The following is a 17705-nucleotide window of genomic DNA, read 5'->3' as shown; positions in this document are numbered from 1 at the left end:
AATAATATTAATAACGTAGAATTGTTAGAGTTTAGAAAACGTTCTAGAATTGTGCAGACCCTGTACATAAAAAAAAGGTTTTAATATAAGAATATTATATTTTAAATTTGTTTTTTACAAGTTATTCTGAGGTAATTATGAAACATAAGCCATAAATATCAATCGTTTCATATGTTTTGTAAGCATTTAAATTAAAACTGCGTTAATGTGTTAATTGCCAACATCCACCATTTAGCCAGATCTGAGAAATAACTGAAATTATGTTACGTATACAGGAGCTTGCTTTGTGTGTTGATTTATGCCAAATGAACTGTTATGCAATATGGAGTTAATGAAACATCAAGCCATAAATATCAACAGTTTCATATGTTTTGTAAGCATTTAAATTAAAACTGCGTTAATGTGTTAATTGCCAACATCCACCATTTAGCCAGATCTGAGGAATAACTGAAATTATGTTACGTATACAGGAGCTTGCTTTGTGTGTTGATTTATGCCAAATGAACTGTTATGCAATATGGAGTTAATGAAACATCAAGTTATAAATACTGTTTACCATCCCTCTGCCAAGACTTCTGCATTGGAGCTTTCTGTAATCATAATTTTACTGTTAACTTTAACTAATTAGTGTGTTAACCGTATCATTAATATACTACTGTAGTCTCAACAAGAGTTTTAACTTGTGGGATTGCATAAAATAGTTAGATAAATTAGATTTGAATAATTCATATTATCGCGTCAATATATTAATAGCGCGTTATTTAAAAAAAATAATTTATTTTGTATGCATTTTTGACGTGACAACGCACATACGGGTATACGCCACAAAAAGCTGGCCAAAACTACATTTTTTGTGATTTTGGAACAATTTAGTGCCAAATGACTGTTTAGATCAATAATAATTATTCCTATACCATTTTTCGAATTTATATGTAACAATTATTAGTAAAAAAATCAAAATGGGATAAAAATAAAAAAACCAATATATATATATATATATATATATATATATATATATATATATATAAATAAAATCCATAGGTGTCTGATTTATTGTTATATTTTTTTACTCACCAAAGTAAACTAAATTAAATATACTCTATACATTGCAAATATTAGCTTATTCAAATAAAAAGGTATATAATAAAACAACCGTATACAAACGAAAGTAAACAAAATTATAAACTAAATGCAAAAGAGAAGAACATCATTGTTGAATTCACTATTCTCTTATTAACTATCAAAAAATTTAAAATCTAACCCTGAGAAAAAACACACAATTTTATAATATCTAAGTCTAATAGTTTAAACAAATAATATAAATAAATAGATATATGTAGTCACAACAAATAAAATCTAGTGTACAGCCTATGGCACAAAAAATATGGCACAAACTATTTGCAAAAGCATTTGCCGGTTTGGGCACAAATACATTATCTAACATACTATATTAATAATAAATACAAATAACAATACAACAATATTAATATACAATTACAATTATGTATGAAGGTCCGAAAGGAAGTGGAAGTAGTACTTATTACTAATAGTCATCACCGTCACTTTCGCTAGTTTCATCAGTACTCGTGCTAGCAGAACACTCGAACTCGTCTGCTTTTAGAAACGCCAAAGTTTCTGCTGAGAACGGTTTCCGCTTCTTTTTTATCAGCATTCTACTGCTGCAGCTGAGGTAGACGTCTGAAGTGAGAAGGAGGCGATTCATCACATCTTGGATGCAGTCCTTTCTCGAAAAATTTTTCTAGCAACGTTTTGCCTGTATAAAGCGGAAATGCTTTGTTGCGTGATTCGGCCGCCTCCTCTGATAATTGGCCGATTGGTAGGAGAAGCATGTTCAATGACCAAAGCTCCGTGACATAACATTTTATGAAGAGTGGGGGTCATAGGGTGCCATTTATACAACTCCACATACAGTTCAGCTGTGGATCGAAGATACACAGAAAACTTTTCCGTGTCAATAGGGAACCCACTTGCCAGAACTTCTAAAATCACTTTTAGCTTCTTGAGGAACTCTATGTTTATCCCTGTGATTCTTGAAGTATTTTACTGGATCGGCAAAAAACCTTCTTGATGTGTTACCATCATTGGTATTACCAAATCCAGCCTTAGGCACATCTATATGCAAGCCCATTTGATCCCGAAATGCGTCCTGAATCTGCTTTTTTTCTTCTCAGCTGAAATTTTCTTTTCCTCCTTGTTTAGTCTCCATTTTTTGAAGAGGCAGTTTGTATGCTATGTGGAGGCATGTTTCTAAAAATCGAATTCGTGCATGCAAAACAGATAGTCCAAATTTAAAGCGTGGCTCGGATCTATGGAACTTTCTTCAACAGTTTTTCAACTCATTGAATTCTTTGCTTGTCTGTTTGCATATGTAGCACTTCATCGTTGATGTTGTATTAGTAGCAGCATTGCACACTTTGCCATCTACCATAGTGAGCACAAGAGTATGTGATACTTTACGGGTTTGTTGTTGGTCTCAAATTCCGTAGGATTAAAGTTTTCAGTTTGGTTTTGAATATGTCTCTATTTTCGGATCGAGTCACTTCATTACTTTCATGCACAAACCTGAATCCTTATCGGGCGGCAGAATCGTGAAGACGAAGGAGCAGGATTCTGCCACCAAAACTTTTGTGTGCCATTCCACATTGCTCGTGAGTCTTAGTGGTACTAATGAGCTGATGAAGACATGGGCATCAGAATCGGATTTGTTTTCAAACATCTGTTTGAAATTTCTTGTGCTTTCGAGCCATCGCATCCCCATTTGCTGATTAGTATCATATTCTGCAACTCGGTATCACTTGCCGTTTATTAATACTTCTTCTAGATACAAGCAAAGACGTTGAGTGGTGTGGTCGAGAAGATTTTGAACACGTACTTCAGCTTTTATTTCAGAGATGCTGATATCTTTAGGATAGCATTCTTTTTTCTCTCTTTGCAGCAGGGAATAACACGGGTATATATCTTCTTGCCCACTTCTTATCACATTATATTGTTTACGGGTTAAATCTGCCTCCACATACTTAATTAGTGCCTCTGTTACGGTCAGCTTGCCACTTTTAGCACATTTCTCAGCCGAACTGATAATTTTTCTATATTTGGTGGCTCTTGTCGGGGTTAATGAGGCCTGTTTTATGAGCTTAGAAAGGTCTTTGTTGCCTGAGGCTCTTTCGCTCATTACTGCAGCGTAGGTTAACTCTTCATGAGGTACTTCCTGACCGTACATTTTCTGTTTTGCGCCTCTTGCTTCGCTCACTACTTTCCTGGAATTCCTTTGAAGGACGGCCGGGGTTATGGTGTCGTCGCCAATCAGATAGAGATATTGATCCCTCGAGCCATTGTACATTTGCTTTCCGAAAACGGCATTCTTTGTAGCTGGCCGCAGACCACTTAAGCTTAAAATGATGTCTAAAAGACTTTAAACTATCGCGGAGTAAATTAATTTTATCACTGGGGCATTTGGTTATTTCTGAGAGTTTTTCTTCAAGAAAGTCCAGTTTTTTTGTCCAAATTCTTCATTTTTGCACTGTTTTAATAATTTTGAACAAGTCCTCTCACTGTATTGTCATCGAGGGCTCCGCACTAGAACCTGCCGACAAAAAACTACTGTTTTATTACGGAATTAAAAATATTTGAATTATTTTGTTATTAAAACCTCTTTTACTTAAATTGCAATAAAACAAAGGGGCGGAAAGTGGCGGAAGGTTTTTCTCTTAATAAGTCAAGTAAAAGGTTCATAGAATATGTCTATGCAAGACATTTAGCTTAACTCCGTTTAACTCATAATTAAAATGCTCTCGGAAGATTAATTTATAAGAATTTTTTTACCACGACAACATTTATGACTGTCTGCTACATTTTATGAATGAAAAAGTTATTCTTATAGTTCAATAATGCATTATAAACAAAGTACATACCTGTGCTTGAAGAATCCATAGAAGTTTTTAGGTTAGCACTAAACACAACAGTGTACAATTTCACAGAAAAGTGGGTCCGGGATAAAGCAGATAACTGTGGGTCCGCCGCACGGGATAAAGCAGATAACTATGTTTATTCGTGAAAATGTGGAGTGCTTAGATTCGTCATTTACAACAACTACAACAATAAAGGTAAATAATTGTACACTGATATTTCATTATCGTAAACTATGATTGATTGATTAATTGTTAGATTGACACAAAAGTTGAGAAACTGAGTTTATAGGTTATGTCATACTATTGACAAATGTTGATAGTGTTAAGTAAATTATTAGTTTAAATCACTCTGCAATCAATCGTAATTCAGTCGATTGAGAAGAAACAGCGCGTATTGCTAGTCAAACATTTAAAATAACAAATTATAACCTCTAACCTGTCATAACAGTGCGACCAAACAAACGAACTAAACCGACCAATCACCACGCGCGGAGTTAGAATTTAACTGTGTTTAGCAAGAATTTCAAATTCCAATTTTAGTAAATGTTTTATTCAACTTTACCATTTACAATAACAAATTTTAATTAATTTCAAATTATGTACAATGTTTTAGTAAACAAAATATATTTCTATAGTTAAAATTTGTGCAATTCTTATTTTCATTCAATTCCTTGTTCCTATTGTGCAATTTAATAATATTCATATCAATAAATATTCTACCGAGAAAAAGACGTTGTCACGTAAAAACTTCGCCCGTAAAACCGACTTTACAGGCAACCATAATTTTTTTTAATAATATCTTGTAAACGTATGTTAGTTACAGTAGATTTCTATTTAATATTGGTCTTGCTTGTCAGCTAATGTCATTTATAAATAATTACTTGCAACTTATATTTTGTATCAACCTTGACAATATAAACTTTATACTTAAATTGTGTCAGAAAACTGGAATTATTAAAAAATAATTTATTTAAAGAATGTCTCTTGTTGAGATTGTAATTGTAGTGGCACACATGGGAGGTAAATACGTGGGTGCTGAGTAAATATTATATAACCTTACTGCTTGAAGATAGAAGTATGTTGTAGAAACAAGACTACTTGAAATCGTCCTGTATGTTTACTTGTAATTATCTATGATAAACAAGGACACAGTGGCGTCTAGACATATCGCCTTCGGCTCGCAGGTCCCTGTGCGGGTGTTGGCCAAATTAATAGTCAGCTGGAACTTATGTGTAACAATTTAATTGTTACTGTTGTGGAGGCAAACTGTTGGTAGTCTAGGAGAGACCGTGGCCGGGATGGCCGACATTTAATTAGGAGGGACGTCTCGCTGCTCTTTTCTCTTTTAGAAACTGTCTTAGCAGAGACTTTCCCAGGCGCCATGCGCCGACTCCGAAGTACTGATGGGCGGTCTGGAACCTGACTTCTGCGGGAATCCTTCAATAGAGATTAACCGTTATGAGCCGATCGCTGAGGTGGGGTGGCCGTCTACATCTTTTAAGATCTGTGTTTTGAGCGTGCCAAGCTGGCTTGTGTAGATCCAGGTATTGAACACATATTATTAGTTATCCAAAACAAGGGCCATGAGCTTGGGCTGGCTAATGTCTTTTGAGCTTCGACCAACAGTTCGGCTACTATCGGGTTCAAATCACCATCGTGAAAATCACTGGAATTTCAACTAAGCGAGTGTTTTGTCAATTTGCTGTAAGAGATAGGACAAAAGGTCACTTCGCCTGCAGTTCACTTCATTCCACACTTGTGATTTTTCGTCGAGCTAGCACTAATTGTTCAAAAGGCCTGCAAGGGTGAAAAAGTGGGGTTTAAAAGTAAAAATATCCGGCTTTCGGACTTTATCTGTTGATTATATGGTAAAAATTACCTGACAAATTGTAGGTTTCTAGCACATCTAGAAATATGTTAAAATTTGTGTGTGTACACACATACATATCAGTGATTCAGGGTGAATATTTTGATTATTTGGGGGAAGTGGAAGTTGACACACTGGGTGGTTCGAAAGTATATAAAGTACCTTTAAAACCCTCATAAATGTGCTCTAGCTTAAAACAAACCTTCCCCCTCTTATATACGGCCATGCGAAGCACACGTTGTTTGTATGGAATTAAAGGAATTCCAGTACAGACATTTCCAACATGTATACGATTTAACTTGTACATTCTACTTTGATTGTGAAAGTTCAGTCATGCTTTGTTGATACAACTCCTTAGAGTCCTACATCAACTTCAAACACATCAGTCCCCGTCACCAAGTTATGTTGAACTTAGCTTGGTTGATTCTTCTCTCTTGCTCTTACATCCGTGTTTGCAGTGAAGGATATTCTATTATTGGCTGTTCTGAACTGAGGATCCTCAACTGCTGCTTAAAGATGTGGTGTCAAAATAAATTCATTGTATAATTGAGGATTGGAAACATGTTTATGAAAATAAAATGTTCATAATTTTGAGAATTATCATTGAGTTGTAGAACTAAAAATAATACTTAGCACCAGGAAAACGAGTTTAGTTTTCTTCACGAAACTTTTTAGTTTTAAACATGTTTTCTTACCTGAAAGGTGGTACCAGTAATAGCAGTAAATGTTCTCGTGGTTAATTGAGGGCATTAAATTACGTCCAGGAGCCGAGAGACAATTTGCAATTTGTACACACAAACTGGTTTTACTTGAAATCTATGGAGGGAATTTTCCTTAGAAGGAAATTGATAGGATGGCACACTGGTTTTGTTGGAGTTCAAAATGGGATGGTATAAAAAGGGTTAAGAAAGTAACACGATAATATTTTCTCAGATAATATTTGTCCTTACTTAATACACTTAAACCCGACCGTCATACACATAAATAATAGTTACATCACCTTCGGACAAGAAAATAAGAGACAGAATGTCACAACTTTAACTAAGATCTGAGAAAAATTATCATTTCATATTTTTAACCGTCTTGATATGCTCCTATTTCGCCTTCCGCTACAACTAGCGCGGCTCATGGTTAATTTCTTTCTATGACACATTTTTATATTAATTTCAAAGAAAACCATCGATAGAATTCAAATTTGATCTTGGCTCATGGACTAGTTTTGAGGATATCAGTCAAAGAACAAGTGTCTAAGACTGAAAACCATAATCACAATAGAATATTAAGTTGAGTATTATCGTTCATACATTAGTTCTTTAAAGAGGAAAGCATCATTAAAAATCCATAACTAAGACCCTAGGATGCAACCTCAGTTTAGTAATCAGTGGGATATTAAACAAATGTGAACGTACAATATATTTTGTGTCTAACGTCTAGTTTATACTATCATATTATTTCATAGTTTAAACAGTTTCTTAGTGTTTATTATAAGTATGACGAACCTTACATATATTTATTCTTAGTTATATTTAATTTTTTAAGTAAGGAACTAAGGAACTAGTAATAATTGTATACATGTGACATAAGATAACCATACCTCCACCTATGGTATAGTAATTAGGTATTTCTATTTCATTGAATGTTTCAATGTTTCTATGTCGATACTTTCTTATTACTATTTACTGCTAGTAGTAACTACTAATGAACGACTTTTGGGGAAGTACGCCTTTTGTTTCCGAGAAATCAATAGGAAAAAAGTGGTATGCTTTTGAAATGACTCATTGATAGTAAGTTTTTATTCAATGAAATGTACAAGTGTACAAGTGTTATTAGTAAAATATTTACTAAGATTATAAAATATTATTGATCAAAATGTACATTAAAACAAATTAATATTTTATTAAATTTTGTGTACAAGTGCCGTATGACTTTTGATTTTGTTGCTAAGAATGTTTCCAGTATTGATCATCGTAGTAATACGTAAGATATAGGGGATATAGTTGTACAGCAGTATCGGGATTAATATTTTAATCGAAATACAAATTTGAATATAAATGAATGTAATTATGAATGCAAATGTAATTAAACCGAAGCCACATGAAAGAAGCAATAATCTGTCTGCTAGAGCAAGGCGTGAAGGGCGGTAAGAGAATAATGGAGATCGTGTTGATAGTTTAACACAGCAATCAGTGTTACACTGTCGAGTGAGAGATGTGCCACCCTTGTTAAGCTGGACGTAGATGTGGGGCTCCGATAACTTAGGCTAGCTGGTGAAGCATGCCTCTTATTTATGTGTCGCTATCAGGTGGCGAATCAGCTCGGGACCTCGTAAGGGATGGAATTTTACATCCGAAAATATCTGCTCGGTTGTAATAGCGTAGCAATTTATTATTGAAGTGGGTTATGCAAATTAAAAAATAATATTTATTGTAATTCGATTTAACTAATTGAATGAGACATTTTGTTGTTTAACAGTCTTTTGATCTAACCAAACTAGTGTATAGTATGCGGTCTGTGTTTTGAAACAAACGTTAACATAAATTATAAGATCTAAATAGGTTTTCTTGTAGATTTTTTTCTCGTCCTTTTATTGAATACTACATTGGATTAGTAAAAAACTCGTTAGTAAAAGGAAATAATTTTGTAATAGTGACACAATTATTTAATGTGCCAATTACATTATAGTACCTCCTAGGTGCAGATGTAGTCTCACAGTAGAGAGAAATTTTATCAAATGTATAGTTTGAAAACTAAACTGTTACTTTTAAACTTTCTTTCATTGAAATTGTAACAAATTACACTCGAGTGCCACCACTGTGTGGACGCTCAACAAATCAACACAGTTCACCTTAGTATTCAATACTTAGTTTTAATGTATTATTGCTTACATGAGTTTTTAACTGACGTTTGATAGCTGTGCATTAAAATCTTTTAGTATTCATAGACAGAAAGGATAGTAATAAATTATCGCTCGCCTGTCCTGTCCTGTCGTTCGTAGATTTTCTGTTAACAATTTACATAACTTTAAGTAACTTTTAAGTTTGAGCTATGAAACATTAAGCTAGCTATTTAGGAGAACGCTTTACACATTTACCGATTTTAGTTTATATAAAACCGACTACAAGTAATTTTATATATTTTTAAATTTACTGTATATTTGAAATTTATTTGACTTTATATTTTTAATATTTTTATAAATTTTTTGTTTTGAGTAATGATAATGAACATGAGAATGGTGTCAGGTAACAAAGTATATAACTTTTTGTCCTATTCCTTTTTGTATTAGGGTTTTCTTAATTAATTTAATATTTCTTTGCACTGTGGAGTTTTTTTGTTTAATTTGACAATTAAAATTTATAACGAAATTTTGATATGTAGTCTATTGAAACACGATTATTGTAATACTGTATAAAATAGACCCAACACTTATAACTTCAAATTTATTTTGATTTATTTTAAGATTTAATCCCATTGCCTAGTCTCCCGGACTATTTGGAATGTTACATGTTATTAAAAACACAATTCTTAGGAACTATTGTTTAACAATACTTACTATACGTGGGGTCGAATTCACAAAGTAAGAAAATATTAGTTGGCATGTACAGCGCTTAGGATTTTTACCACTTTAAATAGTTAGTCAATTTACGCTTCTAATCATATATTATGATATAAAGTGTACAGAGTACCGATGATATGGTGGTTTAACTAGCACTTGAACAGTTAATATTTTGTTGCAGGGAATACCCTTGCGATCATTACACCGCGATTATAAATGTGACTCTGATGAACACCGGATGTCCACGCACCCACGTCCACGAGACGGCTCTACAGTTGCTGCAGGTGCTGGACAAGAGGTTCTTCGGGGCCGTCGGACCACTTCCTGCAGAGGGCGATACCGGTGAGTCCACTTTACGTCTACGGTCTTGAGTACTTAACCCTGCAGTGTGTGTTGTTTGTGTCAATAAAACTTTAATATAGAGTGGATTCTGGTTATTGAATACCTGGTCATTCTATTTGTCTGGTTGATGTGGTGAAAGAAGATATGTGTATGTATGGTTTCCGCTTCGCTCTGATGATAACAATATCAACAATTTAAATTGTTGTCTAAGTACTATTTACAAACTTTAATCAACATCCTTATTGAAAATGTTTAGTGAGTGATTGCTTAGAATTATTTTCCACAAGGTTTAAGTAAAAATACTTTGTTGTAACGGGATGTGATAGGTTTTTGTTTTGAAGAAACATTTACTAAAAAACATTAAACCTCTACTACAATTTTGGGTTAAATCACTGACTCAGCCTGAAGAAGTATAAGTTTGAGTAGTTCTGTTCTAACAATGATATTGTTGAATGGGTAGGTCTTATTAATAACATGGCATACAATTTTCATTGATGCTGAATTAATTTGATTTATTATTAACTTTCATGTAAAGAGATATTTTTCATAGTGTAAGTATTGCGGACATGATTTTTATAATCCAGGAAAAGTTTGATTATTGATCGCACAACCATTTGATCTAGGAATACAAAATGAACATTTAGTAAGAATAACCTGGCAAAATTGCAATTTTTGGTGGAATTTTTATTCTTATCCGATTACGCCGTTTCATTTTTGTACAATAGTATACATACTGTAAGTTTGTTACTTATTATACCATTGTTATATCAATTTTCCAAGAAAGAAGATCATATTTCGAAAGTAGTTGCTTAAAAAGTAAAACTAATGGTTGGAAATAGTTTAACCAGCTCCTATAAGTACTCGTCAAATGAAGAGGAAGATTAAGTCTTAAAAAAGCAATTTCACAGTCATAATATTGGAACGAAATTTCAATACCTGGGATTAGTTATAATTACTGTATAAAGGCATTAATGAATATTTAAGTGACGGCGCTCAAGTTCGTAATGAGAGTTTTAACCTGAATAACAAGTATTACTTCTTGAACTTTGTAGGTTGGCAGCTTTGATGTTAAATAAGTTGTAATAATTATCTCTTTGATGAGTGCTTATTATGATGATGTGATTTATTATTATTTTCATTACTTTTGAATTACAAGATTTATGATAATTTTGAAAGGATTTTTAATTGCGCAAAATCACATTTTAATGTATTAATTAAATTACACGTTTTGAAAATTGGACATTTCTACCTCGGAAGATGTGATTTACTTATAAAAGCGTGTGCAAATTGCTATTATACAAACACTGGAGAATAACTCAATAATAATTTCTTGTAAGACAACAGATCATACATACTGTATTTGGACATTTCTACCTCGGAAGATCTGATTTACTTATAAAAGCGTGTGCAAATTGCTATTATACAAACACTGGAGAATAACTCAATAATAATTTCTTGTAAGACAACAGATCATACATACCGTATTTGGACATTTCTACCTCGGAAGATGTGATTTACTTATAAAAGCGTGTGCAAATTGCTATTATACAAACACTGGAGAATAACTCAATAATAACTTTTTGTAAGACAACAGATCATACATACCGTATTTGGACATTTCTACCTCGGAAGATCTGATTTACTTATAAAAGCGTGTGCAAATTGCTATTATACAAACACTGGAGAATAACTCAATAATAACTTCTTGTAAGACAACAGATCATACATACCGTATTTGGACATTTCTCAGCAATATACTGCCGTTTTTAAACTATGAATGGAACAATGGATAGATATATTTAATAATTTTAACTTAGAGTTTTGGACAATGTTCATCACTGAAATGGGCAAACTCTAATTACCCATCTGGCGTGTATTGTTGTCTCTCGGACCGGCCAGAATAACAAGTGGTTCCTTATGACCTTTGTTTTTGTTATTTCTCACAGCCTACATCCTTAACACACAATGATGTGTTGATGCGACTGGTGATGCCTCAAACTTTTCCCAAATTCAGTAAAGAATCTTGTTGTTGTCAGAAACATGTGTTTTACACATGAGATGTATTAACTCGGAGAGTAACAAAACGTTTCAACCTTTCTAGGTATATAATAAAACATCTGTTGACTACTTTTCATTTGAAATTTAATATTTTAAAACGGAATTTTATATAAGAAGATACTATATTGTATTGCAAAAGGAATTTGGGCTCTTAGTATGAGTCTTACAACAAAAAGTATGTATATTTTTAATGTTTTTCAACAAAATGTATTTATTTGGTTTTTGACGTGACAACGTCTTAAATTAGGTTGCGGCTCGGAGTCACTCATGAAAAAGTGTAACGCCCGGTAACGTTACGATGCCCGTCCAGTGGGTCCGCCGCACGGGATAAAGCAGATAACTATGTTTATTCGTGAAAATGTGGAGTGCTTAGATTCGTCATTTACAACAACTACAACAATAAAGGTAAATAATTGTACACTGATATTTCATTATCGTAAACTATGATTGATTGATTAATTGTTAGATTGACACAAAAGTTGAGAAACTGAGTTTATAGGTTATGTCATACTATTGACAAATGTTGATAGTGTTAAGTAAATTATTAGTTTAAATCACTCTGGAATCAATCGTAATTCAGTCGATTGAGAAGAAACAGCGCGTATTGCTAGTCAAACATTTAAAATAACAAATTATAACCTCTAACCTGTCATAACAGTGCGACCAAACAAACGAACTAAACCGACAAATCACCACGCGCGAAGTTAGAATTTAACTGTGTTTAGCAAGAATTTCAAATTCCAATTTTAGTAAATGTTTTATTCAACTTTACCATTTACAATAACAAATTTTAATTAATTTCAAATTATGTACAATGTTTTAGTAAACAAAATATATTTCTATAGTTAAAATTTGTGCAATTCTTATTTTCATTCAATTCCTTGTTCCTATTGTGCAATTTAATAATATTCATATCAATAAAATATTCTACCGAGAAAAAGACGTTGTCACGTAAAATCTTCGCCCGTAAAACCGACTTTACAGGCAACCATAATTTTTTTATTTACTAGATGTGTCTGTATCAAATAGTGGTATAGCTTAATATATGTTTGTATTTAGGTTATATTTATTTTGAAATTGTCGGCATATTCTACTTACCCAAAATCTTAACATTGGAAGTCAATCGATTTTAAAATTTTAAGAAATTTTAAATATACTGCAGATTAATAAAATACTTGGGTTTTATTTTCAAATCAAAAAGAGCCATTTGACCCTAATTTCTCTTGTGTAGTCCATGTACAGGCTACAACAAAAAGTGAGTGTGTTTGTTGAGTATTCTCACATGCAAGTAAAAAAATTATTCATTCATTCATTCATGAAAGATTAAAAAAAAATGAAAACGTTTTGACAACATTTGTACGTAACAAGTTTATTGTGTAATACTAGAAATTCATTTGTGTTTTATTGCAGTTAACTTGTTTTTTTAAAAATTTTGTTTACAATAAATAAAACAATACAATTACAATTATTTTGTGACTTTTAATTTGTTTAAACTGAAATTTACAAATAAACGTAAGGAAATAATATGAAAAATATGTGATTACTAAACACGATTTAAAATTTGAGAAATGTTATAAATTAGAACTTTTGAATTTCGTTTCACAGGACAAGGCCAGGGCCTGGTTTCTCAGGGCTGTGGCGACCAGATCTATTTAGTAATCGAAGATTGATTCTATAGAAAATGAAATCATTAAAGCGTTGCCACCTTGAAGAGAACTGTTGTTCAAACAGCCAAGGAAGTGTCGCTGGTAGCCTAGTAAAAAAAAAAAATGTGTAGCCTTGTTCAGATTAGGGAGCAGCAACATCTCCTTAGATGCTTCCCCATGGAAGTGATAAAAAGTCATTGCTAAACCTTAGCTTATAACTTGGTAGATGTCTTTTCTACAGACGTTATTGAAATAGGTTTTGTAGTCCTCAGATTATTTGCACCGGACGTGTATGAATAATCTATCCTCCTTCCAAGGCATTTATACTGTGCACATCTGCAGCGGTTTTTAAAGCTGTTTCTAGAACGGGTGTAAGCTTCTTCTGTTGATTTCTTTAAAATCATCGGTATGTATAAATTCTTTGGTGCCTAACCACCAAGTATCAAAATCGTCCTTTGAGGGTTGTAAGCCTTCTCAATCTATCTTCTAATTTACTAATTTATTTTGTCCTGTGATTTTTTACCAAGTCTCAAAACTTAGTGAACTAAAAGAAAACAAAAAGTACCCAGACCCCTAAAATGTCTCGATTATTTACGTAATACCCTATCTATTACGCATTATTAAACATACTAAAGAACAATTTGTTATATTGTAACAATAAGGCTAGTCAACATTATTATTATTTTCTCTGGGTAACTAAGCAAAACATTATAAGATTAATTTTCTCACATTTTGTTTTCATTTAGAGTAACTCTTCCATTCTGTTAAATGTCAACGTTCTCAGAAATAAAACTAATAGGCATGCTTTTATACTTTATTAGGAAACATAAAAAAGTTAATAAATTCAAAAGCCACTGTACTTATAAATATTGGTTTTTAAGGTATATTGGTGTTAAACAAGTTAATGAATATACTTGTATGTATTGACAAGTAACAGGAAATATTCAGAGTTACTAGTGCACTAATAGTTAATTGAATCTGGTAAGACTCAATTGGTTTAAACATTATTGTTTGAGCATCAAGTAGATATCTGAGAACAGTGGCTCCTGAGAGATTATATACCCTTTACTACGATAGATACACTAAAATAGGTTGGCCAGCAAACTCCTATATCCGTATTGTTTGTGTACCAACATGTTGAGTGGGTTCTCTACACTTTTCTGAGAACCGAGGCTCCTGAGAGATTATAAACCCTCTACTATGATAGATACACTAAAGTTGATTGACCAGCAAACTCCTATATATATATATATATATATATATATATATATATATATATATATATATCGTGCTTGTGTACCAACGTGTTAAGTGGGTTCTGTACTCTGTTCTCAGAACCGTAACTCCCGAGATATTATAACTCTTTACCACAGTAGATACACAGAAGACGGTTAGCCAGCAAACTCCTATATCTGTATTGTTTGTGTACCAACGTGTTGAGTGGGTTCTGTACTCTGTTCTCAGAACCGTAACTCCCGAGATATTATAACTCTTTACCACAGTAGATACACAGAAGACGGTTAGCCAGCAAACTCCTATATCTGTATTGTTTGTGTACCAACATGTTGAGTGGGTTCTCTACACTTTTCTGAGAACCGAGGCTCCTGAGAGATTATAAACCCTCTACTATGATAGATACACTAAAGTTGATTGACCAGCAAACTCCTATATATATATATATATATATATATATATATATATATATATATATATCGTGCTTGTGTACCAACGTGTTAAGTGGGTTCTGTACTCTGTTCTCAGAACCGTAACTCCCGAGATATTATAACTCTTTACCACAGTAGATACACAGAAGACGGTTAGCCAGCAAACTCCTATATCTGTATTGTTTGTGTACCAACGTGTTGAGTGGGTTCTCTACACTTTTCTGAGAACCGAGGCTCCTGAGAGATTATAGACCCTCTACTACGATAGATACACTAAAGTTGATTGACCAGCAAACTCCTATATATATATATATATATATATATATATATATATATATATATATATATATATATCGTGCTTGTGTACCAACGTGTTAAGTGGGTTCTGTACTCTGTTCTCAGAACCGTAACTCCCGAGATATTATAACTCTTTACCACAGTAGATACACAGAAGACGGTTAGCCAGCAAACTCCTATATCTGTATTGTTTGTGTACCAACGTGTTGAGTGGGTTCTCTACACTTTTCTGAGAACCGAGGCTCCTGAGAGATTATAGACCCTCTACTACGATAGATACACTAAAGTTGATTGACCAGCAAACTCCTATATATATATATATATATATATATATATATATATATATATATATATATATCGTGCTTGTGTACCAACGTGTTAAGTGGGTTCTGTACTCTGTTCTCAGAACCGTAACTCCCGAGATATTATAACTCTTTACCACAGTAGATACACAGAAGACGGTTAGCCAGCAAACTCCTATATCTGTATTGTTTGTGTACCAACATGTTGAGTGGGTTCTGTACTCTGTTCTCAGAACCGTAACTCCCGAGATATTATAACTCTTTACCACAGTAGATACACAGAAGACGGTTAGCCAGCAAACTCCTATATCTGTATTGTTTGTGTACCAACGTGTTGAGTGGGTTCTGTACTCTGTTCTCAGAACCGTAACTCCCGAGATATTATAACTCTTTACCACAGTAGATACACAGAAGACGGTTAGCCAGCAAACTCCTATATCTGTATTGTTTGTGTACCAACGTGTTGAGTGGGTTCTCTACACTTTTCTGAGAACCGAGGCTCCTGAGAGATTATAGACCCTCTACTACGATAGATACACTAAAGTTGATTGACCAGCAAACTCCTATATATATATATATATATATATATATATATATATATATATATATATATATATATATATATATATATATCGTGCTTGTGTACCAACGTGTTAAGTGGGTTCTGTACTCTGTTCTCAGAACCGTAACTCCCGAGATATTATAACTCTTTACCACAGTAGATACACAGAAGACGGTTAGCCAGCAAACTCCTATATCTGCCATGTGTTGAAGATGGCAACATAGCGTACATAAACTACTATGTAAAATTAGTTGTATTAAAGAAATTGGTAAAACATGTGTAATCACGACATAAGTTCGAATTCTTAAAACAGTGAAATGGTGATTATAATACACCTCTCCATATTTTTAAAAGTTAGCTTTGCCATTTAAAATACAACGTAACGAGCCTCATTTTCTTTAAGTTTTTACCAAGATTAAAATATAATACACTTAATCGAATTTCAAGAATTAATATACTAGCTAGTTTAAATGGTTGATGTACTTGCTAGTTTAAACGATTGATAGACTAGCTAGTTTAAACGATTGATGTACTAACTAGTTTAAACAAAAGATATACTAGGAAGTTTAAACAATTGATAGACTAGCTGGTTTAAACGATTGATGTAATAACTAGTTTAAACAAGAGATATACTAGCTAGTTTAAACAATAATTGATATACTAGCTAGTTTAAACGATTGATATACTAACTAGTTTATTGATATACTACGAGTAGCTTTAATCAACAAACGAGAGTTTAACATGTGTTATTATAAAATTAGATAATAACACTGTGTGTGTGAGTACATTGTATACTACTATAGCTATAGGCTACAACACTATGCTGTTACCGGATAATTTAAGTCTAATAAATGAAACTGATCAACACACAACGGGAACACAGTCGATGGGCAGCTGGACCATGTAGGGTTGTGAGGAGCGTGCGTGAGTGTCCTTACTTCAGGGGGAACGGTTATTGGAAAAGAGAAAAGAGATGAGTTGAATGTGAGTAACTATACAATATATTTGAGGAACCCAGTAAAAAAGAATTAGGAATAAATAAATAAGAGCTAAATTGAATGAAAAACAATTACAAGTTAATATAATATAAAAGTATATGGTATGGTTACGGTTGGAGTGCTAAGGGAGTTCAGAGTAAAAGAGTCACACTAGAAGACTAAGAATAAGACTAAAAGACAGGATCATTATTGTGGGAAGGGAATTTAGAAGAGGAGGAAAAGTATGACTAAGATCACCAAGATGGATGATGGGAAAATAAAGATTTAACAGAGAAGATATCTGCCAAGCAGACTATGAATGCAGGAAGCTGAGCCAAACTGTAAAGTTGAGATGGTTTATGATGGTAACAAGTATAGCTGTGTGGGGTCCATTTTGCGTATTTATTATATTCTTTGTCTTTGACATTTCTGTCGCACAATTCAAACTAAATTGATACTTTTCTTGGAACCTCTGCGACTACACAATAACACATTATAGCGTGAATTT

The 17705-nt window shown here is 33.1% G+C and overlaps 1 protein-coding gene across 4 annotated transcripts in view; it reads left to right on the top strand.

Annotated features, from left to right (window-relative positions):
- Positions 1 to 17705, top strand: part of LOC124359151 (protein furry) — a 693398-nt gene that overhangs the window by 119974 nt on the left and 555719 nt on the right. For all 4 annotated transcript variants that reach the window (XM_046811657.1, XM_046811647.1, XM_046811664.1 and 1 more), the window contains one exon: positions 9531 to 9691. In XM_046811657.1, coding sequence (XP_046667613.1) covers positions 9531 to 9691 — 161 coding nt within the window. The remainder of the gene's footprint in view (positions 1 to 9530; positions 9692 to 17705) is intronic.

The sequence above is a fragment of the Homalodisca vitripennis genome, chromosome 1 (assembly GCF_021130785.1).
Source record: "Homalodisca vitripennis isolate AUS2020 chromosome 1, UT_GWSS_2.1, whole genome shotgun sequence".
NCBI classification, from domain to species: domain Eukaryota; kingdom Metazoa; phylum Arthropoda; class Insecta; order Hemiptera; family Cicadellidae; genus Homalodisca; species Homalodisca vitripennis.
The sequence above is the reverse complement of the archived record's forward strand: the minus strand, read 5'-3'. Positions and strand labels throughout refer to the sequence as shown.